General features: G+C 43.0%; 1 protein-coding gene across 3 annotated transcripts in view; it reads left to right on the top strand.

Annotated features, from left to right (window-relative positions):
* The window catches only part of SHTN1 (shootin 1), a 93,768-nt gene that overhangs the window by 25,539 nt on the left and 41,293 nt on the right, over nt 1-26,936 (top strand). For all 3 annotated transcript variants that reach the window (XM_028513527.2, XM_028513525.2, XM_036027369.1), the window contains exons 4-10: nt 5,384-5,478; nt 11,029-11,197; nt 13,758-13,855; nt 15,802-15,883; nt 19,168-19,262; nt 23,461-23,607; nt 26,070-26,223. In XM_028513527.2, the coding sequence (XP_028369328.1) occupies nt 5,384-5,478; nt 11,029-11,197; nt 13,758-13,855; nt 15,802-15,883; nt 19,168-19,262; nt 23,461-23,607; nt 26,070-26,223 (840 nt within the window). The remainder of the gene's footprint in view (nt 1-5,383; nt 5,479-11,028; nt 11,198-13,757; nt 13,856-15,801; nt 15,884-19,167; nt 19,263-23,460; nt 23,608-26,069; nt 26,224-26,936) is intronic.

Genomic DNA, 26,936 nt, shown 5'->3' with positions numbered 1-26,936 from the left:
TCACGAGTCTGGCTGTGACAAAGGAAATCTGAGGGGAGCGATGTTGACATCACCTGTCTCTGGGGGCCGACACGCTGCGACCGAAGTGTCTCCTGTTTGTGAATGTAGGAATTCCGGTCACGTAGGATCTTCTCCGTCCCCAGAGCAGGAGCCACAGGATGTCCTTGCACTTGTGCTGGCAGCCGAGTGGCCTCTGAGGGAGTGGCACATCGACGTTGTGACCGGTCACTGTGCCCAGTTCCTTACTGAGAGCGGATGGGCCACTGTGTGCGGTGGGGGCAGTCCCAGTGGGGCTTCCTTAGTGGGGACGAAGAGAGCTTTAGGTATTTTTAAAAAATTCTATCTGTGGTTCATAACCTTCGAACACAGGGTAGACCGTCAGCTTTGGAAGGGAGTGAGGCAGTTACGTCACCAGTGAAAAGCACCATTCTGTGCGAATCCAGGAGCCCTGAGCAGTGTCTGCAACAGGAAAGTCGGGGCGAGTGACCCTGACTCACAGGCTGTCCAAGGACGAAATGAGATGCCCACGTGAAAGGTGCTGCTGAGTGCAGCGCCTGGCATTACCGTCAGCGTTCCCGGAGCGCTGGTTGCTGCCGCCACCATCGCCGTTGCTGCGCTGTCCAGCGCGCGACTGCCCTTCGGTATGGAAGTCACATATCACTTGCCTTTCGTGAGTTAGTCTCCAGACACCAGCCTCCATCCACCTTGGGACGGCTCTCGGGGAAAGGATCTTTTCGTGCTGAGTTGAAGCTGGACCCCCGTAATGTTTACCTGCTGGGAAGAGCATGCTTTTCCCCGCTGCTTTTGCCCACCCCCATACAGAGGTGGGCGAAAGTAGGCTTCCAGTTGTTTGTATGGAAAAAGACATGCAGGCTGTGATCATTACAATGGCTTTATTAACTCGAGAGATGTTGCAGCCGTAAACCTGCGTCTGCCCACCGTGTAGTTCCGTGCAGCTCTTGGCTCTGTCCCAGCTCTTCGTGAGCCTTTCCCCTGTGTTTCTGCACGCAAACCTCCACACAGCAGAGCCGGGCTCCCTAGAAGGACAGGACTCCTGTGAACGTGGAAGTGGATACAGCCCTCCGAGGTCTGCACACCGCGGGGTTCCACCCGTTGCCCGGAGTGGGCGCGCCAGTGTTCCCATACCTGCCAGCGTTCACGGCTGTCTTCTCACCACGGGGAAGGCCTTTCTCTGGAACCTGGTGTTGCAGAAGAGCTTACGATACGTCGTCCATCACGTACTCTTCACAGGCATCCTGGCACTGAAGCGTTGCCGAGAGTCGGCTGGAGGGAGGAAGGGTGTTTCTGCTCTGGAAGCAACGTCACTGGTGGTGTCACCTTTAAATAGGACACATTAGAAGGGGACGTAGAAACTGGAGTCACCTAGAAATAGTTTGGCTGGGCTTGACCAGTTAGAGCTCTCATTTGGGGTACGTGCTTGACCTAACTCCTCCGGGCCTCGGTGTTCTGAGATATAAAGTCTCTGTGAAAACACCCACCTCGCGGGAGGGCCGTGAGGGTGCGAGAGAGCACACGTGAGGGCTTTAGCACACGGCCGATCGGAGCTGGCTCGGTGAGAGGTGGTGGTGGTGGTGGTTTCCTGAGCGATTCTCTGTGACGGAAAACATATTTGTAAAAAGGTGTTCACAGAGGAACTTAGCCAGACACACGTATCTTCCCAGCCACTCAGACAAACACAGGCACCACCACCGGCTTTGTGGGTGGCAGCGTGCTAACTGCAGGCGGTTCAGACGTGAGTAAAACGAAGTCTCTGCTCTAATGCTCACAGGTAGCAGAAGACCAGAACAACAAACAAACAGACAACAACCCAGTTACCCTGCATTCTACAATAGCACGTGTGTGAGAGTCTTTTGGGGTCATTGAAAGGATCAGAAAAATTTTGCTGATTCCACTCGACTGATAGAAGCAATAATTGGTATATTTTTAGAACATACTTCAGCATATTCAGAGTCATTAAAAAACTATTATGAAAAATTTCAAGCTCATACAAAAGTGAGAAGATGGTGTAATGAACCATCCTGTGCCCAGCATACAACTTCAACGATCACCAACTCAGGGCCAATATTCCCCTCCAACTCCTCCACACACCCACCCACACTGACCCCACACTGTTTTGGAACTAATTCCAGCCACCATATCATTTTATTTGTAAATATTTCAGTGCGGATTTCTGAAATACTAGGATTATTAAAGATATAACTGTACTAATAGGGTCATTTTATTTAAAGCTCATCCTTTTTCTTGCTTTAAACCTTCATGGTATCCAAGTTAGAGGCGTTTTAGATGCACTGGTCATGGATTGTGGGTATTGTGGGACACGCCCAAATTTTAGGACTATGAGAAAATCATTAAATGAGCAATTAAAGGTTTTTAAAAACATTTGTCCTTTGAAAGGGACAAATGTATTTGTGTAGTTAAAAAAATTCTGTTTCGTGTCATGTGACCTGATTTTTGGTGTTGGAAATGAGGTCACACTTCCTTAAGGTATAAATGTTCTTTGAAATATGCTCTTCCATTTTGGATCTAGGAAGTTGGTAAGTAGGGTTCTATGATACCAATTTAGCATTGGGGCAATTTTTTTTTAAAGATTTTATTTATTTATTTTTAGAGCAAGGGGAAGACAGGGAGAGAAGCATCAAATGTGTGGTTGCCTCTCGCATGCCCCCAATTGGGGACCTGGCCCGAAACCCAGCCATGTGCCCTGACTGGGAATCGAACCGGTGACTCTGGTTTGCAGGCCAGCACTCAGTCCACTGAGCCACACCAGCCAGGACTGGGGTCATTTATTTGTACTAAAAACCAAAGCACAATTTTTAATTTCTACCGTTCTCACTTAGAGGAAGAAATAAAAATCCTGCATGATGGGGTATTCTGTATCAGAATTGGAGAAAATGTGGGCTAGTGCTACCTAGCGAAGTTTATCAAGTTAAATTATAGGGAAGCTTTTTACAAAATGTTTAGAAAATAACTGTTTTTTCTTTCTCCTTTTGCTAGGCTTAAACCTTACTACTGTGGAATAATTTTTCTTACTCTCCCGGGAGCAAGAATGTTATCGAATAAAAAGTCAAATTCCTATGAAAAATGCAGAGTGTTTATGTTTTTGTTATGATGGTGGAAATACCAGATTGTGGCAGAAGGTGTCAAGTAGTTAAGGCTAAAAATTCAAAGTAATATTTGATGTTGTAAAAATTGTATAGGTTTCTTTTCTCTTTCCTTCACATTTTTGAAGAACCTACCTTGTAAATATAGTGATAAAGTGCCAGGAATATTAGGATTTTAAGGAAATAATAGAGCCTATTATTTAAACTACAATATAAAAGGCAATTATATTGATGAAGAGCTACATGGGCTTTGTGTGTGTGAATAAACTTGGTCTGTGTTCAGCTTCTATTTGTTCTTCTGGCATAAACACATATTGTGTGTGATTCCAGTTTAATGGGGACCCGTTTGTATGCCAAGCAGCTGCATTTTAGGACCTATTGCGTGATTTCATAGCTCTCTGAAAATTGGTTCTATTCAGAACCAGAGATAGAAGAGGAGAAGGGGGGTGGCGTGGAGGGGGGAGGGGGAGAGCTTCAACACACAATCATTTCTTTTCAATTGGAGCCAGAAAGGTTGATGACAACATGACCATTGTGTTATAATGGTCAGACCACTAAGGCATCTGTACCTCTCATCAAGGCTTTCACACAACAGCAGATACAATTTAATTCACTGCTCTGTCAGCAGTGCTGATACCATTATGCCGTCTGTCTCCACAGTTATAATCACTGTCGTCTGAGAAATGCAGTTGAAATGATCTCGAGCAGTCAAAGAAACTCTCAATTAAGGCTGCCACTTCCAATGTGTCAGATTGTGTCTTATGCACTTGGTACAATTTTCACTTCCAATCCTGTTTATTTACAATGTCTACCAGTAATTACGCTTAACGTGTCATTTAGTGAGGGGGGCCCCTGCCAAGCCGATTGTTGGGTGCTGCTGTACCATTGAGTGGGAGTTTCTCGAAGTCAATGCCATCAGCAGCTTTTAGGCCCTGATGGGATGCAGTAGTAATGTTGATAATGCAAGTATCGTGCTCATCAAGTCATAATTAGATGCCACTCAAATGTGGCACTTGTAATAACAGTGTTGGTTCATGTTTTTCTCGGTGACTGCAACTACTAATTAGTTAAGTGGTTTTTGGTTGGCCTGCGTTTGCCGCAGATTATTATTACCCCTGAAAAAATGTCAAGGTTAGAGATGTTTCTGGCCATTTAGTGCTGCTTTATGAATTTGAATATTAACATAATAAGAACTTTGGACAGACTTAGGAAGTAATACATTTTTGTATTTAATTCACAGAGAAATTTTTTCCCCTGAGTTTAATCATAATTGTAGGTTAATTAAGCTTAAATGAAGCAAAAGTAATCTCTCTTTGTGCTACGTGAGCCCAGTGCTTTTTGCCTAACTTTGCTGGCTTTCACGTTTGGGCATCCTTAATGTTCCTGTGTTTTAAGCCCAGCCAGTGTCAGTCACTACACATGTCTGCAGTTAAGTAAGTTTGAGATGGTAAGCATTTTCTTTCAACTGGAAATACGGGTGAAAGGCATTGGCGTTTTTCTTACTTGATTTACAAAGTTCCAAATTACTTTGTACCTTTACATCTCAATTTATATAAACCAGCTGCCCCCCAAAATCTGAAAAATGACTATTTTTCAAGCATTGGTAAAGTATCAGGCAAAATTTACTTTTCCTAATCTTCCTGATAGCCTGGGATGCAACTTCCTAGCATCTGTTTTCATCATAATGTAGTACAAAAATCTTGCTGCTGTGATTCTTGGTCTTACTAAATAGGAAGTTTATTAAACAATAGTAAACTCCCCTCTGTCACTAATAAAGAAGACTATTGCTAAACTCACTGGCTAAGCTGCCTGCCACATTGTTACTGCTATTTTCAGAGCTCAAGATTTAGTTTTTAAAATTTTTCTTTAGCTAATTTTCCTTATTAGATCCATCTGTTATATCCTGCCAAACAAAGGACATCATGTTTGTCACTTTTTATTTGTGAGAGGTTCTTTTGTTTAATTTAGTGGTCATCTGTACAGCTCCATAGAAAATACACAGTTAAAAGTTCTCCTAAATAGCTTTCTTAAAATATGTGCGATAGCCATAAAAGTTCTTTGTTGTGTTCTTTTCTTCTTTCTTTGTTTCAAATATTAGCTAAGATTTAATCAGGGCAGTATCTGAAACACTTTTTTTCACAATCACGGAAGGTCTGGCCGGCCGAAGAATTTGGTGTTCCTAATCATGGGACTGATGTGTGGGCTTCTGGAGGAGCTGACTAATCTATGAATGCTGAGACATTTTTTTCTCTCATTCCTAGTTTCTCACATGGTTATAGAGGAAGTTAATTTCATGCAGAACCATCTTGAAATAGAGAAGACTTGTCGAGAAAGTGCTGAAGCTTTGGCAACAAAGGTGAGACTCTTCCAAGTAAAGAAATCCCTACCTGAGCTTTTAAATTTCTGCTTGCTTTTCTATCCAGTGGATTCTCTCCCTTTTTGGCTGTTTCAGTTTTCTAATCTGTCTTCTACTCCGATGACAAGGAAAGAGTTGTAAGGTCTCAGAACTCTGGGATGTGACCATGTAAATATCTGTCCTCGTGCAAAGATTATTTTTATTGTAAAAGGGAGCTTTTGTGTGTGTTTCAGCATTTGTGCTTTTCGCCTCTGAAAAACAGCCCCAGAGTGATCTGTTGAACTGGACTTTCCCAGTGTCTCTGCATTTGGTTAAAATGCTAACCAAGTTTCAGGCTAACCTGTTGTGACAGAAAAGAACAGTGAGCGTTTTATATTGGAGCCAGATGAAAAAGTCAGCCTTAAGCCTTACAATTCAGGTGATTATTTGTGAAAGCAAAGTAAGGGCATGTGAAAGGTGACCTCCAGTGTTCTGCTGATTGCTTCTAGCTGATGAATTTACCAAGTGTGTAATTTTCTATACTCTGTCTCATCAGAAGTGCATTATTATTAAAGAATGTTTTTATCTCTGTCTTATGTATTTTGGGTTGGGTAAAATGCATCTGAACCATTTCATCAGAAAATGGATTACAGCAATTTTCACCCAAATTTCATTAGTAATGCTGGTTGTTTCTTTACCTACCTCTAAAGTATTCCTTTTCATGTGACTGAAATTCTACAAATCTATCTATCTATCTATCTATCTATCTCGTATGCATTAATAGTATCTTGCTTGCTTAATTGTTTGCATGACACTGCATTAGAATTCATAAGACATGCAGTCAGAATCTAACTAAGACTATAAATACATGTATGTAACTTCTCTTCTGTTACTTGTTTAAAGAACACACAGCAATGCAGGCCATTGCTTTAAAAACAGTGATAACATGGGTGCTCCCGTCCCATCTCCGCCCGGCTGCACTCCACAAACGTTCACTGGTCCATAGTAACGTGCGGATTCTCTTTTCACTTTCTTCATTTCTTCTTTTGGAACAAGTAGGAAAAAACATATTCGGAACCTACGAGATGCTCCAAATCTCGTAGTGTCTAAGAATAATCTCTGTATTTTCTCCCGTTGTTAGTAAGTATTCCTGTTGCAACAGTACATCTAAACCAGGGGTGTCAAACTCATTTTCACCGGGGGCCACACCAGCCTCGCGGTCACCTTCAAAGGGCTGAAATAATTTTAGGACTGTATACATGTAACTACTCCTTAACTGTTAAGGAGTTGAAATTACGTGCGGCCCTTTGAAGGTTGGCAACCCGAGGCTGATGTGGCTGGTGCCCGGTGAAAATGAGTCTGACACCCCTGATCTAAAGGAAGAATACTGACTACCTCTCAGGGCTGGCAAGGTTATGGAGATCGGTGGTTTGGGAGGCGGTAGATGCGGGTTTTGTTCCTGGTTGTGTCATTTAGCCATATGTGGCTTTAGGCAAGTTATCTATGACCCCCATACTGCTGCCTCGTCCGAAATGACAGGAGGGACTGGGGGTAGCCCTGGAATGAGAATGGGGCGGGCTTTTCTTTTTTCATTATGCACGTTCATCATTGATCCATATGATAATTTTAAAAATTATTTCCCTTCCCCCGTTTTAAACTTAACAGGTAACTTTGAATAAGAGAATTCGCCTCCCTGAGCTACAGCTGACTTGCCCTAAGTGTCAGGGTGGAGCAGGGTTGGTTTCTTAAGAGCACCCCAGACGCACCGACTCAGGGGACGTGGCCCAGGCACGGCTGTGTGGAAAAGCTGCCAGGTGACCGTCACAGCCGTCCCTGGATACGAACCATTGTGTGACTGATCTGTAGGGTCACTGTTGCAAGTGTTTTGACAACAGGATCCTTATGCAGTTTATCATCTGTGCTTTAAGAAGCCTTTTTGAAAATGGACAAATGGTTGGTTTTTCAGGTTACACTGTGAACTCCTGGGGATTGGAAGAAAAAAACCCCAAACCTACTTAGTCAAACAGCGTAGATGTTCTCATTGGATGTGGTAGATACCGCAGCTTTGAACGCACAGTTTAGAAGCTTCATTGTGTGTGATCAGTAAAGGAGAGTGACTCGTCCTGATTTAAGTGTCATTGTCATTTTGAAAGTAGGGTCCATCTTTTAAGCAGCAAAGTTTCTTGTTTTTCTGAATTTTTGCTCTCAAGTTAACGACAAACAGAATGTTTAATTCTTACAACACAGTTTGACCTCGTAATTTTCTTAAAAGCAAGTATGGATACTTGGCTTTCCCAAAATGTGTAGGTTAAATTGATAAATGTAAACCAGCTATTTAAGGCCGGATCTGTTTGTTATTTTGTATGTATCTTTAAATGACTGTTAAACTGTGTGCCATATAAAAAACTCCACTTAAATTTTAATATTGAAGATTTTGTTACTGTAGGGTTATAAGATTCATTTTTACCCTGTGATTTAGAATGGCTCCAAAAAATGTAGCATGCTATTAACTTATATAACTTGATGAATGATAACTGCAGAGAAATAGCCAAAACTTGTGAATTCAGAGCTTTCAAAAGTGTTCAGTTAGTGTAGTCATAAGATCTTATGTATATATCTTATATTTCCTCTTTCAAAATATTAAAGTAATATTTTAGAGAACACTTTGGAAATTTTTTGTCTGGCTTTTTTTTTTTTGAGTTAGTAACTTGGTTAAATAGAGTAGTTGTATTACAGCCACAGAGTAGCTGGTGGATTTTGATGACTGGTTTGGTAGAAGCATTACACTCTTGAGGGCAGAACTTCTGCCAGGTTATTATGTATCATTGTGATGGATGGCCTGGGAAGTAATGTATTCAGCACCAATTGGAAAAAGTTAGTATTTTCATGACAATCCCGGAGGAAGAAAAGTTTAGAAGAACACTTTGGTTGAAGAAAATTAGCTGATAAAAGATTTCCAAAGGAAAATTAGATGCACGGACTAAAACTTTTGTTACTATTAGTAGCTAACCTTACTGAATTTTTACTGTACGTCAGTCACTATATTAAATACTTTGTATGTAATATCTCATCCTTAATCTTCATACTATGGAATAGAGACTATTTTTATCCCTAGTTTGCTGCTGAGAAAACTGACACTGAAATATTAGGTCATTGGAGAAGCAGAGACGATTTGATTGTAGAGCTGCTGGTTCTTAACTCTGCTGTACCGATTTTGTGGGAGTAAATACGCAGGCATTGCGTCACACTGCATGGGCGATCCTTAATTACTACTGATGTGCGCTGGCATCACCTGGGAAGCTCTGAAGGCGTTCTGTGCTGGGCCTCGCAGCCAGAGACTTGGGTCTAGCGAGGAGGGCTGCGCACTGGGGTTTTTAAAGCTCAGTAGAGATTCTGATATGCCCAGTTGGGAACCACAGGATGTTAGGATGCAGAAGTACAAATAGTGTTTCCTTTTTTTCTCAAATTGTTACTGTTTTTAACATTCATAAAAAATGGCATTGCTTGAGAATTGACGAGGATCTTTTTTTAAAAAAAAAAAAAGATTTTACATATTTTTAGAGAGAGGGGAAGGGAGGGAGGAAGAGAGGGAGAGAAACACCGATGTGAGAGAGAAACACTGATTGGTTGCCTCTTGCACAAGCCCTGGTGGTGGAACCTGCACCCCGCACCCCAGCATGGACCCTGACCCGGCCACCTTTCACCTGGTGGGACAATGCCCAGCACACTGAGGCACACCGGTCGGGACAGAATCGACGAGGATCTCCGAGTCTCTAGTGCTGTATGCGCCGTAGCTTTCACGGCTCAGAGCCCACTCCGCCCCCAGTGGTGTTCACCTGCACTCTCCGTTTTAAGGAGGAGGGGTTGGGCAGCCCTGGGCCTCTGTATCTTACTCCTGGTCTTCAGTGTGATGTGGGAGCCAGAAGCTGGAGGGCTGGGGCATGAAGGGCTGTGTCTCAGCCCTGAAAAGACCTCACCAGGCTTCCCAACAGGAATCCATGGAAGAATTCAGAGCCATTTCTTGGAGCTTCTTCCTGATTCCCCAGCAAGGAAGCGCCTCTTGTGCTCTAGAGCAGGCGACTTCGGACACATTTAGATTCAATGTCATCGAGCAAGAATTCGATCTCCCACACTGAAGTGGGCTGGGCTTTCCCTGAGAGAATCCCTGAGGGATCCTAACTACGATTACAAACGAAGGGCCGAAGCTACAAAAGTACTAGGCTAAACATCTCATTCTGGTATAAGGGTTACTGTAGGGAAGGGCAGGGGCCTTTTCAATGAATTATGTTTCTCTGTTTATTTTCAATGTCACTTATTAAATTCAGAACTTTTTTGGTAGTCAGTGGCCCTTAGTAAAGGAAATACATTTGCATTTCTGTATCTTACATTTTATACTAGAAAAATCAATCTTATAAATATGTTCATGTACTCAAACAAGAGAAGACTTTTATTTTTTAGTCTTCAGAATAGAAAACACCAGAAAAACTCTGTTTTTCCCCTGTGAACCTCAGATCATGTTTAGTCCTCGTGTGTGCTTTGTACAAATGTTTATATGAACATAAACACAGGAGCTACAGAAGTTGAGCAACTGAAACAAAAAACCAGCTTATTTCTACATTAATGAATAACAAATATGCTCATGAATTTGGAGTCCTCCTCTCTGCTATGAATTCAAAGCCTTTATAGAGATAATGGAAACATACCTTGAACTTTCTTACATTGCGTATCACTAGAACTCGCTGTGCAGATAGCAACACGTCTTGAACTAGCTCGAGCCGGAGAAGAAAAAGAAGTAGGATTTGTTACCGAGGGACTGGAGAATCCCACAGAACCTGCGAGCTAGAAGCAGTTGAGGAACGGGCTGCAGCCCTGTGGGAAGCCCTAGCCCACTGCTTTTCTCCGCTTCTCTCCTCACACCAGCTCCCGTGTAGCTCTGCTCCATACAGACTGCCTTCCCCTCCTCCTCAATTCAGTCGTGGAATGTGGCTGCCAACAGCTTCTGCGCATCCAGTGGAAAGAAACTGAGCTCACTGCTCCAGCCTGCAGATCCCTAGAGAAGGGGTCCACTTGGCCAAGCCCGGGGCACACACCAATTAGCTGTGTTTGGGGGGAGCATGACTGTCCCCACAGGGACAATGAAGAGGTGTGGCAGCGCCCAGAACAGAGGGAATGTTGGGTGAACAGACCTTTAGAAGGTGTGCACAGCACAGCGACCAAGAAAACACTGGCTTGAAATAAAGTGCCTTCATTAAGACAATCAAACTGATCTTTGGTTTAGTCTGTGCTGGTGTTTTATCTTCATTCTCCTTCTATTTCTTACCAGTTAGAACTAGCCTTCTCACGTGCTGCTGGCTGTAATCCAGGCATCGGGTCTTCCTTAAAGCAATAATCTTAATATTATTAAAAAGCGTAAATAAAACCTTATTTAATGAATTTTCTCATTGTTGTATCATGCTGTGAATGTTAATGAATAGGCAAGACAAAAAATACACTTAATTTGTCTGCTGTTTAAAACCCCAAGATACTCATTTGACTGCTGTTAAAAGGACTGTTTTTTATGTCTTGCCTTAGCTAAATAAAGAAAACAAGACATTGAAAAGAATCAGCATGTTATATATGGCCAAGCTGGGACCCGATGTCATCACCGAAGAGATAAACATCGATGAGGAAGATTCAGCGGCAGACCCAGAGGCCACCGCTGACACGTGTGTCTCGGTGCAGTGTCAGAAGCAGATCAAAGGTGGGGCTTCAGGCTTAATCACTGAGCTTAGTTTTGATCATGTTTATCGACCCTGGTTGCACAAAAATACCGAAGTCTGGGTTTTATCTTGAAAAAATTGTGGTTTCAGTGTCCTAAGGTATAGTGTGGCTGAGAATCACGATCGGGTGTAACATTTGTGCTTGATGAGTTGTTTTCTCATCTAGGCGTTTTTGAAAGCACCGTCTTGACAAACAGCCAGTTAGTCTATAAACTTCTTAAGAATATGGACTGTAGGTTAAGATATTCTTGGTGAAAATAAAACGAAATGAAAGAAAGAATGAATAAAAAATCTATTTGGTCCACAACTTCTGAGTGTGGTTCTCTGCTGGAATCTTTAGGGGGAGATTCCTCCCCAAATTGCTTCGTATCTGCCCTCAAAGGGCTTCTCACCTAATTCAGGGAACGAGCTGTAAGCAATATGCAGTACTGAACAGCTGTGTTGATGAGCAAGACCTGGTGTTAGGCAAGATCATATGATGCACTTATTAAGTTCACGCTCATTCATAAACATATATACGCATTGCGAATGCTAAAGGTGTAGGAGAGAGATTTTGTTTCAGTAACTACTGGCGTATTTTAACTTAGTGCCCATGTCAAAAGCAATTCTCGTTAGCTTGGTAGACAAAGTTTCAGTTGGAAGTATTAAGAAGAAAGTATAGTCAACCCTTCATTTCAGTGGGTTCCGCATATGAGCATCCAACCAAGGGCAGATAGAGAATATTTGGAAGAAGAAGCTTTTGTTGTCGTTGATACGTACTGTGTCGTTCGACCTAAGATGATTGCATCTGTACTGAACACATACAGAGTGTTTCTTAAACAATAAAGTATACGAATTACTTACATAACATTTACATTGCATTAGGTATTATATCTAGAGATTATTTAAAGTATAACAGGAGGATGTGCTCGGGTTGTATGCAGACACTATGCCATTTTATATGCCATTTTATATGATGGCATTCGTGGATTTTGCTGTCTGAGAGGTCCTGGAACCAATTCCCACAGATACCAAGGGATGATTATATAAAGAGAGTCATCTTTAATCGACTCTTCCCTCTCTTAACCTAGGACAAAACAATGTTTATGTTGGTGAAGACAGAGGAAGTTTAAAGGGTTTTCTTTTGTCCATAATGCTCCCTCCTGGTAGGTCCTGAACAGCACGGTCTCTCGCGCTTCACTCAGGGTCGGCAGCCAGTAGACAAAGTGATTTTGAAATAAGTCTCTGAGAACTCCGTTAAGTGGGTCCATGTAAAAAGTTTGATTTAATTTATAAATAACCACATAGCAGGTTTCTTATTGTCCTTGCAGAAAGGTAAGAAATTAAGAGCAGTTAAGAACTAAGTGGCAAAACCAGAAGCCTGGGTATAAATTCGAGTATTCTGTGTTAATCCATGTATATTTTTAAACATTCGAGTGGGGAAGTAACTTAAATCTCACACCAGAAGCTTTTGCACTTACAGTGGCTAATATTTTCATTTTAATAACACAGTTTTCATTAAATCCCAGTAACCAGAAATATGAAATAAATTAAGAAACAAAACACCCACAACTCTGGAGAGAAAATTACTAGAATTAACCCTTTTTCAAATAGGTTATATTTTTGAGTCAGTTAAAATAATATTTAAGGGCTATAAATTGGCAGCAAATCAGGATATTTTTCTTCAAATCAAAGTCTCCAAATTATTAACTGCCCAATTGTTTATATTGTATTGTGACAAGAGTCCATGGCCATTATAAAATAGAAAAGAAATTACCACAATGCCTTAATTTGTCTTAAAGCTTAAACAGTTTGTTTGAAAGCTGAAAAAAAATTTGCTTCTAAAATGCCAGATAGTTTTCTTGACTGTGGGTTTGGTGGAACGCGAAGAAAGCGTGATCCGGTGCATTTAACACAGTGAGTCTGCGTGACTTGAAATGACTAAAAAGGCCGTTGCTGGAGGCCACAGACATGACATTTGCATTGTCCTTTGCTGCTGCTTTTCTTTTTTTTTTTTTTAAGTATTTTAATTATTTATTTTTAGAGAGAGGGGAAGGGAGGGTGAAAGAGAGGGAAAGAAACATCAGTGTGCGGTTGCCTCTCACCTGGCCTCCACTGGGGATCTGGCCTGAAATCCAGGCATGTGCCCTGCCTGGGAATCAAACCGGCGACCCTTCGTTTCACAGCCTGCGCTCAATCCACTGAGCCACACCAGCAGGGCCCATTTTTCTTTTAATTATTAAATAACCTACCTGGCTGGCGTAGCTCAGTGGATTGAGCACTGGCTGCGAACCAAAGTGTCACAGGTTTGATTCCCAGTCAGGGCACATGCCTGGGTTGCAGGCCATGACCCCCAGCAACTGCACATTGATGTTTCTCTTTCTCTCTCTCTTTCTCCCTCCCTTCCCTCTCTAAAAATAAATAAATAAAATCTTAAAAAAAAAAAACCTGACTATGAGCTGCACCTGGGCTGGCCTTTGCCATTCTTTTGACAAGATTGATTTCTTTTAAAAATATGTTTATTTATATTTTTTTCCTTTGCTTTTTTCTTTTAAAATGCAGAACTTCGAGATCAAATTGTATCTGTTCAGGAGGAGAAGAAGATGTTAGCCATTGAACTGGAAAACCTCAAGAGCAAACTTGTAGAAGTAATGGAAGAAGTACGTATCTTAGGCCTGGCAGGCGAGGCCTTCTGTGTTTTCAAGGGGCTCGGGGGCGGGCCACACTGAGAACTTCCCTTTGAAAGCTGAGGTCTGACACGTGAGCCAAGTACCGGTTCTGATTGCCTCTTCTCCCCTCTCTCTCAGACCTGCAGAAAGGTCTAGAAAATCAGATCCTGACCCTTCGTATACCCACTGTTTAACTTGGGACGGAAGTAGCATCGAAGTGCTCCCTCTTGCCCCTTCGGTTTGACCGTGGGAGGCCCGTTTGTGCAAATGGCATCTTGAATTTAGGCCATACACCTTATTGCTGCTGGGAGAGGAGTATTTTGCTTCTCCGGTGCGTGGCTGGCTCAGTTGGGAGAGGCTGCCCCCCATGTACCCCCAACACAGGCATAGGTGATAGATGGTAGAAGGGGTTCAAGTAGGTATTTAGAGAACCTGTTCCTTTTTATTTTTGAATTGTCTTTAAGAGCAGGAGTACATAATTGCCTTTCTTTGCACATGGCTTCAGGGATCTGCCTTTGTCGATGGTTCTCAGTCTCTGTAGCCCAGAGCCTGCCGATCGATGTGCCGTAGCACCTTGAGATCCCTCAGAGGCCTTACAGGTGTGCCGAGGTATCATCGATCCTTTCAGTGAGCGGCCTCGCCTGATCAGTTCCCATCCCCGTGCTCTGGTTTCCTCGAGGGCCACAGTGTGAGCAGGCTGGGGGAGCCGTGCCCACCAGCCTCTCAGCCCCAGGGGTTTCCACTTATAGTGGCAGAACATCCCAGGGAATGGGAAGAAGGGTGATGTTTTGGAAATGGCATTCCTGCTGGGCGTTTTATAGCAGTTACCAAGTGAGGCCAAAGCCGAAAGTGTGGGTTATACTGAAAGAAGTCAGTTCGGAGACTACCCGAGGTGTCGATGCATCCAGAGGGTCAGAGTCCTTGTCAGGACCACAGTCTCAGCTTGTTTCTCAGCCACGGAGAGAGGCGCATTCTGATGCACGGCGTTCCTCAGCTGTCGTCGCTGATCGATGCTTCTCTCCCTCCCACGTGGAGGTGTGACTGGAAGCTGTTTCAGAAGTTACTTTTGTGATGACTGTTTCAAGCATCTGAAAAGTATAAAAAACAAAATAATGAACATCTACATGCCTGCTGTCTACCTTAATACATAAAACATTCAGGGAGTATTGAAACCCAGGTGTCTTTTTCTCCTTACTTGCATTTCCCCAAACAGCAGTTATTCTGATTTTAAGTTTTATCATTGCAGCACATGTGTTTATATTCGTACTACAATGCATAGCATTTTGAGTGTTTTTAAACCGTATAAACTTAACCTGCATTTTACATTCTACATAATGCATTTGGGATTTTTCTGCTTTGATATGTATAGCTTTACATTTTTTTTTAACTATGATATTCTCATCTCATTGGTAGATGAAAAAAAATTATTTCAGACATTTTAAGTTTGGGGGGAATATTATCATATGTATCTTATTTAAACCAAAAGTCATCCAAATTGAAAACAGTTTTTAACTTAAAAAATTTATGTATGTTTTACTTAAGCCAACTATCATCAAAGTTTAAAATAAATACCAAAATTGGGTGTTGGATCTCTAAATGACTCATGTATTTTCTGAGTGCTCTGTAGTGGGATTTTTGCATTAAAAATATCAGTCCTTTACACTGGCTAGTTAGAACACTGCCGTGTGTAGAGACCAGAGCCAATGCCATTTGGGATATATAAATAAATTCTCTACCAGTCGTGCATCCTGACTTCAATAGCTCCTTTACAGCTTTAATAAGAGCCGTAATAAAAGCCTGATGCAGGGCAGCCAAATCCTACTTTAAATTGTTAACTCCTTATTGCAAGTTGAACAGCAATTTGCATATCACACATCACCATATGTCATGTCTTACAACTTTGGGTGTTTTCTCTCCTCAAAATCCCACATTTTTAGGTAAATAAAGTTAAGCAAGAGAAAGAGGCTTTAAATTCAGAACTTCTTGATCAGAGGAAAGTCTTAGAAAAATGCAATAGAGGTATGTGTTTCCAGTTTTTTTTTCCTCGAGTGCATATATAACTAACTTTGTGTGTACATACGTATATATTGTGTTTTATAAATGTGTCTAAAGACCCTTGCAGCAAGAATCTTCTCCTGTATTGTGTTTTCCTAACTTACAGCAATGGGTCTCTCTCATTTCCGTTTCCTCACTCACCTTACGGTCTTGGAACATTCACAAGTGCTTCTACTTAAGAGACTCGCAACCTGCTCATTTTGAAGCTTTTGACCTAAATATTTATCCATCCTACATCTATCCTGGGACCATGGCCATATTGGCTGTGCCCTCAGTATTTGTATATTTGGCACATTTGTTTAGTAAACCTCTTTTGAATCCAGAAGAGAGAGGATATCTACATAATACATGCAGCATGATAGGAAAGTGTTTTAGATTAGGAGGCTGTGGAAGACAGGACCAAGGGAAGGTGCGAGCACGTACCGCTACGCAAGGTGCAGACGCGTCCCCGCCTGTGTGCCTGGAACCTGACTCCGAGCTGCCGCAGGGCCAGCGCAGGCTCCCGTGACCACCTCGCAAATTCACGGTCATCTATACGAATCCCGTAAACATGGACCCACTCCTCAGGAGAAGCAGACGTGGTCTGCTGGCGAGAAGGAAATTTCTCCAAGGCGACTTCTGGAGAAAACTGCAGTTTGATCTTAATCCTTGTCGTAAAACGCAGGGTCTAGTCTCACGGCGCTGTTTTTTGTGTCCCCTGGTTTAGGACAAGGGAGTGACGCTAAAGTGCGGCCCTGCAAACATTCTGAGACAGAGGACTGGCTGTGGTTTTGTCCTCTGGTCCCTTCCTTTCCCAGTCCAGGAGCTACAACACTGAAAGGAAATCTTTCTGACCCAGGGCCTTCCCTGTTTTTGATGCTAGTTCTCCATCTTAGCATCGCTCATGACTTGAGATTTTGGAATAAACGAAGAGCCTTGTAGTTGAGTGTGGGAGATGCACTCAGCTGTAACGTGTCCTCAGCTCTTTCTGCCTCCAAGAAGGTAGAACTGGCGTAGAAGACATCTCAGTCTTGATGCCCTGGGCTAGGAACGGAGGGTTCTACGAAGGTTGACCACGTGGATCTTGCCTTCGGAGAGCCCCTCTCCCTGGAGGAGGGAGGGAGATTATATAAACACACACACAGCTCGGACCAAACTGACTCCTGTCAGAATCCGGGTGAAAGGGACCGGGACACATGAACACTCACTTCTTATTCCAGTGTTCTGCACATCGACAGCAGAGCCAGTTATCCTGCCCGGGGCTTCAGATAGTTGCCGCTCAGTCTTTGTTTCCTTCATGAAATTTCCTTTAAAAATAGCTCTGAAAATAACGGAGCTCTCAGGGACCTGTAATTCACATCACCAACCACCACTCTGATGGCTTTACCCGAGTAAGACTGTTCGTCTTCCCCCCGAGCGGGCAGCCGATTGACAGAGTGCGGAGTCTGAAATTCCCTGTCATTACACCGCAAACCGGTCCTTAGTCAGTTAGGACTGAAGGGCCCGGCGGAGCCGCGCTTGAAAACGGCCATTAAAGAAGGCCTTTTCCGAGACGGTATCGAGGCGACTCAGCTCGGAATCGCAGGTGCCCCGCCAGGAGCAGGCCGAGAGACCAGAGCGACAGCCACCTGCGTTGTGTCTCACTGCTAATGGCGTCATCACTCCCTGTCTCGACTGTATCGTTCTTTAATGAAATGGAACACCAGATGTCAGGAATTCTGAGTAATGCGTGTGCTCTTATGTGACGGGACCCTCCCCCGGAGATTTCTGTCCTGTCGTGACTCTTCAGTTCAGGGCTCTGACTGTGGGCCTGCATGGGTCCGAGGCTGTTTCTCTTCTTTGTAAACACGGAGAACACTTCAAAATAACTTATGCCTGTTTTTCCTTTTATTTGGATAATGTACTTTGGTGGAAAGTACAGGTTCATACCAAAAAAAGGAAAAAAATACTCTCAATCTTTCCAATCTAGAAATTAGCACTGTCGACATTTTAGTATATATTTTCCGATCTTAAAAAGGCTACATATACATTAAGTTGTTAGTTAAAAATGTTTATAACATATATGGAAGACAAAGAAAATACCAGCAAAATGGTCTCTTTAATCATTAGTACCTTCCAAGTTCCTGAACACCTTTCTCTATGCATACCCATCCCTTGGATTTTTATCATGTTTAATTTTTAATTCTGCCAAATACGTTTGCATCCTTAGACTACAGCACGTTGTTTAATTTTGTGTGTTTTTGAACTTTGTAAAATGCTATAATTTTGCACATGTGCCTCTTCAACTTCATGTTTGTGAGGTCTGTCCGTGATGAAGGGTTTTGCTGTGGTGTGTTTATTTGCACTGCAGTATCATATTTCATTCAGTGTCTGCATCAAAATTCTCTTAGCCCGTATCCTATTGGTGGATGCCTGAGTTTTTTCCCGTTGTTTGCTATTCCAAGTCATATTGTTATGAAAATTCTTATTCATGTCTCCTGGTGCGTATGTCCAAGAGTGTCACCAGGGTATACGACAAATGTAAACTTTTATGTGTATTTCAGTCCCTAATACCAAATTACTTTTTAAGTAGATCTGTAAGTTTACATTACTGGTAGCTGCGTGTTTGTTCCTGTTTGTTCTCTATAATCTCCAGACTTGATGTGTACTTTTAATTTTTTGCCAGTCGAGTCTGGTGAGTATAGGAAGGTATCTGTGTTTTACTTTGCATTTCCTGTTTACTAACGAAGGTATTTTTCCACATGTTTATGGGCCTTTTACATGTTTCCTCTTCAGTGAAATGCCTTGTTAGTGTGTTGAGTATGTAGCTTTAAAAAAAAAAACAAAATGGACTCATTTAAGATACCGCGAATGCCTTTTCATTCAATAAATATGCTTCTACAGTATAACTTGGATGGCAGAATACTATGTCTTGTACATACTATACTCCGTTGGTCCTTCCACGTGAGACCATTATGTGACTGTTTCCAGCCACGATGCGGAGGCATCTCCACCACTAAGTCCTTGTGCATGGTCACCAATTACTCTCTTAGGAGGATAAACACATTATTCCTAAAAGTGGCATCGTTGAGTCAAAGAGTATGAATAACTTTAGATTTTGATTCACATCACCCTCCAGAGGGTTTTATCGGTTTACGTTCCATCCAGCAACGGTGGAGAGTGCTTATGCGCCTGTATAAAGAATGTTTTTAACACTATTTTCATCCACATTCCTGATAATCTGTGTGGCGTATTGTCCATTCCCCGCCCCCGCCCCTTGTCTTCTCAAGTGTCCATGCTGGCAGTAGAGGAGTACGAGGAAATGCAAGTGAACTTGGAACTGGAGAAGGACCTTCGAAAGAAAGCAGAGTCATTTGCACAAGAGGTAAGTCAGTATCTTGTGGAGACCTAGTTTTCAATTTGTATTTCTTAAACAACTTTGCAGATGACACATCAGAGTATTTTTCTTTAGGTTGAATAAGAACTTACCACTTTGAATTAAGGATCAGCCGGGTTAGGCAGGCAGCTATGGATTACAGTCCAGTTCACTGAACTTGGTATCAGATCTGGGTTCAAATTTTGGCACGTCGGTCAGCTCCCAGTTGTATAACCATACAGCTGTCTCTTAGCTGCCTGGGGCTTCGCTTTCACTGTCTATGAGATGGGTGATAATGCTGACAGAGCCAAGTGGATTTTAAATTCAAATGGCACAACTTCTCAAAGGTATTTTGTAAACTCTAAAAGGCTACACATGGATGGGGAAAGAAGTTCTATCCAGGGATACTCATAACCTTTGATGGACAAGTCCAGCTGGAGTATAGGACTTTTGTCTGTGTCCAATGGCCTTACGAATCGAGGTTACCTCTCCAGATACCATCTCCAGTAACAGTATCATGGTCTTGGTATTTCCCTTCGGCTGCTTATCCAGTGCTCGCATTACGTGAGTTGATTCTCCTGCGTGCCGTGGCGCATTGCCACACTGTACATCCACTATCTCAGCCTTTCACCGGAGCAATGATGTTCCTTTCATGTCAGAGATAAGCTTGGAGCGTCTCACGTTCCAGCTTACCTTTGTTGACATGGGCATTGGGTATTCCGCGGCCCTGGGACTGGCTTCCAGGGAGTGATGAGGTACCAGTTGACTGCACCCTGGCAGCTCACGATGGGGAGCTGCCAGACCTGAGAGTTCCATCAAGTGTAATTATTTTGAATCTGTGTGCATACTGTAGGTTGAAGAAAAGTAGCCAAGGAATTGTAGAACATTCTTAGGTGGAAGTGGCCACAGCACAGAAAGAAGACAAAGCGTGGGGTCATGGGAATAACATTTAAAAATCAGATTATGGCTTTGCGCGAGAGCCGTTCTGTGCTTGAATGGAGCCGGGCTAGTAATGAACTCTATAAAAGGTTTAGCCCAAGAAGATCTGATTTGAAATGTTATGATTCATTTTATTCAGAGAGTTTAATGAAAGGTGAGTAAATACTGTCCTCTTATTACTCGGAAGAAAGAAAAAGGAGCTGGAGTGTCTCCGAGTTCTTTGGAAAAAGCTGCGGCAGCATAAATAATGGATCTAAGTAAACAGCTGAGGGGAGGGAGAGCAGAGATAATGGGGCGACGCCTCCGCTGCGAAACTGCAAATGTTCGCCGACACTGACCTGACCGCCAGGGGCTCGTTCGGAGAGACATTTTCAGCGCTCCACCCCCATCGTGCGTGGAGGGATGTGAGAACACAAAGCAGCTCCAAGGAAACTCGAAGGCCGTGCTATAGCGGAGAAGACAGGCGGGAGGAGCAAGACTCTGCCGAGAACGTGAGAACGGGTTTCTGCCGTTCGGAAGGAGGAGATGGATGTTGGAGGAGGGAAGGCGAGAGCCTGGCGCGTGTGCCGCTGGCCGCGTAAATGCTGGGCAGTGGGCTCAGTGCCGCTGGCCGCGTAAATGCCGGGCAGTGGGCTCAGTGCCGCTGGCTGCGTAAATGCCGGGCAGTGGGCTCAGTGCCGCTGGCCGCGTAAATGCCGGGCAGTGGGCTCAGTGCCGCTGGCAGTGTAAATGCCGGACAGTGGGCTCAGTGCCGCTGGCCAAGTAAATACTGGGCAGTGGGCCCGACAACGCCACGGGGCCCAGACTGGCCCACAGAGTAGAGAGAAGAAAGGTCGAGCTGGGCTGGGACCAGTGTATCTTCCCTTGTGCGTGGTTTACCAGTTCTCAGGTTTTCAACAGATGACCGAGGCTAAAAGGTACATGACTTCGTTCACCGAGAGAAGGGCCGCCTTTCTGGCAGTTTGTTCCCGAGTGCGGTCGGCAAACACCGCATTGCACCAGACACTGCCGGTGGTGGGGATATGGTGGGGAACTAGTGCATTTGGCAAACACCGCATTGCACCAGACACTGCTGATCGATGGTGGGGATATGGTGGGGACTGAGTGCATTTGGCAAACACCGCATTGCACCAGACACTGCCGGTGGTGGGGATACGATGGGGAAGAAGGCAAATGTGACCGCTGCCCTTCGGAACCTTGGAACCTGCTGTCTAGAGACTTAGAAATGGATTGTTAACGTCAATTTACTGGATGTATTTAATTACAAAAGGAATATGTGCCTTGTAAAAGAACACAAACCATTCTCAAATGTATAAAATAAAAACATGAAAATTTCTCCCTTACACCTACTTCTGCTTGTCCATTTAAAAAAACAAAAATGTGATCGATGATCACCCATCCTGGATGCCATGATTTCCCATCGGGATGACGATGCTTCAGGGATGCCGGCCTCTCCCTGTTTTGGGAGCGTTAGCTCATAGCCCCTGCCCCAGGCACAGACCCCATTCATTCCCTTGTCTCCCTCGGATCAGCACTGAAGCCTTCTCTGCTTTCCTTGTCGCCCCAGTAGAAGATTTCAGGGATGGAAGTCTCCGAGCGGGAGTGAGGCAGGCTAGTAAGCCAGGGCAAGTGGAGTAGGGAAACTGGGACAGATAGTTAAATGGCCAAGCAGTTTACGGCTTGGATTCTACCAAATCCTGTCTTCCTGACCCAGGACACCTAAGAGTGAATGGTTTATATTTCTCTTACCCAGCCAGAGGGTAAGTAGTTTATATCACCCTACTCAGGGAGAGAGAAAAAAATGCAGTTAATGCCTTCCCTGCCAACCACACCCCAGGACTGATGAAGTTAAGGGAATAAATCTCATTTTGGCGCATCATGATAAAGCTGCTGAGTATTCTGAGATCCTCCCCTAAAATCCCAGCCTTTAAAACCCTCACGAGGGAGGACCCAGGGCATGCTCGCTCTCTCTCTCTTTCTCTCTGTCTCTCTCTCTCACTCTCTCTCTCTCTGTCTCTCACTCTCCCTCTCTCCCTCTCTCTCTCTCTCTGGAGCACGCCCACGCCTTTCTTCCCTCTCCTTCACTCTGAGGGACCCCAGGAGACTTACAGCCAGGGGAGCAGTGGGCAGCGACAGCTGTTCTGGGACTAATCCCCTGAACCTGCCCCATTTTCTCTGACTTCCCAGTGAGCTAAAACATCCCCACCTCGCCTCACTTCTTTCCTACAGCATCTCCGCAGCCCCGCCTAGGCTCTCCTGTCGCTGCTTCTGCCCTGAACCCTTCCTGGTTTCACCGTCCCCAGCTTTAATAAACACACTCTCAAAACCAAACACGATCACCCCCTGGATAATTTGTGTAGGGCATTAAGGAAAAGAAATAACAGGTGAATAGAAAATAATGTTGTCTTTAATCATAGGAAGTTGTGAAGATTCAATCAATGATATATGTAAATTGCTTAATAAAGTGCCTCATAAGTATTACTGTACCTCTCCCCTTCTTTACAGTCCTACTGGTAACTGCTTCATCAGCGGGGGGGGGGGGGGGGGGGGGGGGGGGGCACAACTAATTGCTTTAAAACAAAACCTTAGGTCTCCTGAATAGTGGGTGAGATTAGCCAGGTGATCAAGAGCTTGGGTTTGTGAAGCAGATAGATCTGCATTTAAATTCCGGTTTTGCCACTGACCTGTGTCCTTGGGAAGAAAGTTACTTAACCCCCTGAGGTTCATTTACCTTCTTAGTAAAAATGGATAAAAACAGCATCAACTTGACAGTGTGGTTTTAAGGATTAGATGACAAAATACATGTAAAATGATGAAGTGTCCATAGAGTGTAGTGAGTGTTAGCTAGTCACAGCAGAAGCATGTAACTCATAGGATTAATGCAAGGATTAAAATAATGCATAATTCAAAATAATAATTAAGATAAAATATTCAAATTAAAATGAATATTTAGCAGAGTACCTGGCATAAGATAAGCTCTTCATAAATATTGGCTACCACTGTTAGTATTAATGGATTTAAAAGATAATACAGTATTAAAAACTGAAGTGTAGGGCTCAATTCTTGTACCTGGTTGGGGGCAAGGGTACAGGTACTGAAGACTGTATAAAAGGTTATGAACAGTAATCATTCCTTCTAAAGCCGTTAAGTTCCAGAACTCAGAAACTGCCTTTACCTTTTTGCTAAACACTCCAGCTGCTTCCCTGTTGCCGCAGCTGCAGTGGCGGAGGTGGACGGGCATCTCCATTTCCGTCACTAACTTTTGCAGATGTTCATTGAACAAAACAAGCTGAAGAGACAGAGCTGCCTTCTGCTGCAGAGCTCCGCTCCTGACCAGCAGCTTCTGAAAGCTCTAGATGAAAACGCCAAGCTCACCCAGCTCCTTGAGGAAGAGAGAATCCAGCATCAGCAAAAGGTAACGGGTTTTCTTCTGGGGCCTGAACACACACACACACACACACACACACACACTGAGAGCAGTTAGTCTAGGCCCTAGAGTTCCACGTTTCGCCCAAGTTACCAAGTCTCTGTCTTTTCACCTCTTGGGAAAAAATAATTTAGTGTCCAACTAAAATTTACAGTGCCTTATTGTTTTAAACTGTCCAAAAGTACAGAAGGAGGGAGGGAAAGAAAGACGGCTTAAGAAAAGCTCGGATAATGCATCCAGCGCACCCCGTGCGGGACCCGGGGGTGCGCAGGGGAGTATCGCTCTCAGAGAGCTTGTGGGAGGGCGTAGGCTTTCTTCGGAGAGGGCAGGAAGGCCCATGTTGGTTTGCTCAGAGGAAATTTCTGGTTTTGTCGACTTGCACAAATGTGTGTGTTTAAAGACGTCCTACGTGGTTATTTCCCTTTGTTTGAGTGGAGCCGCTCCAGCTCTGGCCGGCACAGCCTACCTGGGTGTGCCCGGCCAGAAGGATAATCAGCGTGGCCGGTGAGTGGGGGCGGGAGAGCGGCAGAGGCCCAGGGCTGGAACAGAGGCTTTCCAGTTAAAGAAACCACTTCGGAGAAATCACACCAATATTTGGACTGCTTACAGTGTACCTAGCTTGTGAAGGAAAGGCTGTTAGCTGCTATTCGTTACCATTTGTCGCAGTCTCTGTAAGGAACAATATTGACAGTTGATCCTTGGGGATTTCTGAAGCGTTTACAAAGTTGTCCATGAGGTTGAGTTGTTGTTGTTGTTGTCGTTGTTGTTATTGTTTTCCCCCAGTAAGAGATGCTGGTATATGCACAGAGGGTGGGAGAGAAAGAATCCCCACCCCCCACATGCAGGATTATCATTTTAAATAAAGCGAAAATGAAAGAGTGCTGTGTTTACCTAGCTGTTCTAGAATGCGGGGGTTCTGAAGAGCCCTGCTGCTTGCAGGGAACTCTCAGTAACTGCTGCAGAGGAGGACCTGCCGGGCGGGACCGAATTGCTGGGCACGAGCCCGAGGTTGGCGGGGAGAGGTGCTGAGGGTCAGGTATGAGAGTCGAGAATGAGTCACAGCAGTCCTCACCTCTCAGACTGTTACGTTACACCGTACAGTTTCTCTGGACGACATTCATGTCTGTGGTGTGTAAAATATTTCTCGCCTGTCTGTAAGTCCACTTACAGAATTAGCAGTTTTTAAACACAGCCATATTATTTTTATGAGTACAAAGATGACCTATCCCTTCTAATAAATTTTTTAAATATAGGAAAAGTTAAAGAAGAAAATTAAGATTATCCAAGCATCTCATGTTTCGATGCTTATCTAAACCTCATGTATATATATATATATATATATTTCTATGAATACAGTTTAAATGGAATCATACCATGCTGTTCTATAACCTGATTTTTTAAATTAATAATATATTGCCCTGGCTGGTATGGCTCAGTGGATTGAGTACCATACTGCAAACCGAAGGGTCACTGGTTCGATCCCCAGTCAGGGCACTTGCCTGGGTGGCAGGCCAGGTCCCCAGTGAGGAGTGTGTGAGAAGCAACCACACACTGATGTCTCTCCCTCTCATTCTCTCTCCCTTCCCTTCTTTCTAAAAATAAGTAAATAAATAAATAAATGAAATTTATAAAATTAATATGTCTTCCTTTGTCAGTGTATAATGAGCTATAGGATTTTTAAATAGTTGCATATTATTTGATTTAGTGAGCACATTAGCACTTATTAAATCAGTGATATTGGCAGGCATTTAGGTTATTTCCAGTTTTTCCCTGTCACAAAGAATACTTTAGTGAATATATTTGAATGCTTGTCTTATTACTTCTTTAAAACAGATTCCAATAGTAGTATTACTGGGCCCTGGCTGGGCAGCTCAGTTGGTTAGAGCATCGTCCCAGTACAACAAGTTTGGGGGTTCGATCCCTGGTCAGACCACATACAAGAAACAACCAATGAATGCGTGAATAGCTGGAACAGCAAATCAGTCTTTTTGCTCTCTCCTCTTTTAAAATGAATATTTTTTAAAGTAGTATTACTAAGTCAAAGGGCCTTTCCTTCTTTCTTCTTCTTTTTTTTAATGGTTTTTAATGCTTATTACCAAATTGTCCCCCAAGGGTCTGTTTTAGTATTATCTGAATTTTTCTCTTGAAAACGGGTATGAAAGTACTTGTCTATTTTAAATAAAATTTTAAGGTATGGTATTACTTTTTTGACTCACATTAAAAATTAAATTACCTGGGATATATAGTTCTGTAGTACATTTTTACTGAATCCTAGCTGATAATGATTTGAGGTATTATATGTATCCCAGAATGTGTATAGTTTTAAAGACGCATTGGAATCTCTTTGCTATGAAGTGCAAAGTAAATGGGAAACATTTCTTTTGTCCCTTTCTTGTCCTTGACACAGGAAAAACTTTATCATTCAATAAAAGTCTGTTTATAACTTACAGGTCAAAGAATTAGAAGAACAACTAGAAAATGAAACACTCCACAAAGAGATACACAACCTCAAACAGCAACTGGAGCTTCTAGAAGAAGATAAAAAAGAATTGGAATTGAAATATCAGAATTCCGAGGAGAAAGCCAGAAATTTAAAGCATTCTGGTAAAAGCATTCAGTAGGCTACTATGTCCTCTTGTTAATCTGAATTTCTCATGCGCAGTACAAAACCTGGTGTGCAGTTAGTCCAGAATGTTTGCTGAATGCCATAGAAACACACTGAGATTCGTGTTCAAATTTCTTTCTTTCTCACCTTTGCAATTAGTAGAATGGCCCTTGTACTTAAATGATTCACAAACATTTAGACTTTTTTGGACTCAGAGCCTTTGTAAGCATCGCATAGAATTAAGAGCTAAAGGTACCATTGATATGAGAAGACCAAAATTCCACTGTTTTTTGGGGCTTCAGTTATGATGGTTGATTAAGTACTTATTTTGTTCATTTTAGGGTATATTTTTTAAAAGAATTAAACTTTTTAGATTCATACCACCTTCATCTTTGATGTCTAATTATACACTTGAAATAGTACTTAAAATATCATACCTAACAATAAAGAGGGCAACAATATATATATTAAATGGAAAACTTTTAAAACACCAGGGGTTACTTCAATCAAAGGATTTATTCATTCAGTTCTGGAAAGCTTAACAGGAATGTATGAGTTGGATTACTGCACAGGGATAAGTACTAAGTTTTTGCTGGAAAGTAGGTAATTTGAGGAGGCTGGTCATTCCCTTTATAACAGCTTCAAAATCCACTTCAGATATTTTTGGTTAATTTTATACTAGAATTTTGAAATCTTGTACAGAAGAACCAAG

Source organism: Phyllostomus discolor, chromosome 5 (genome assembly GCF_004126475.2).
Source record: "Phyllostomus discolor isolate MPI-MPIP mPhyDis1 chromosome 5, mPhyDis1.pri.v3, whole genome shotgun sequence".
In the NCBI taxonomy this organism is placed as follows: domain Eukaryota; kingdom Metazoa; phylum Chordata; class Mammalia; order Chiroptera; family Phyllostomidae; genus Phyllostomus; species Phyllostomus discolor.
This window is presented reverse-complemented; position numbering and strand designations above follow the sequence as displayed.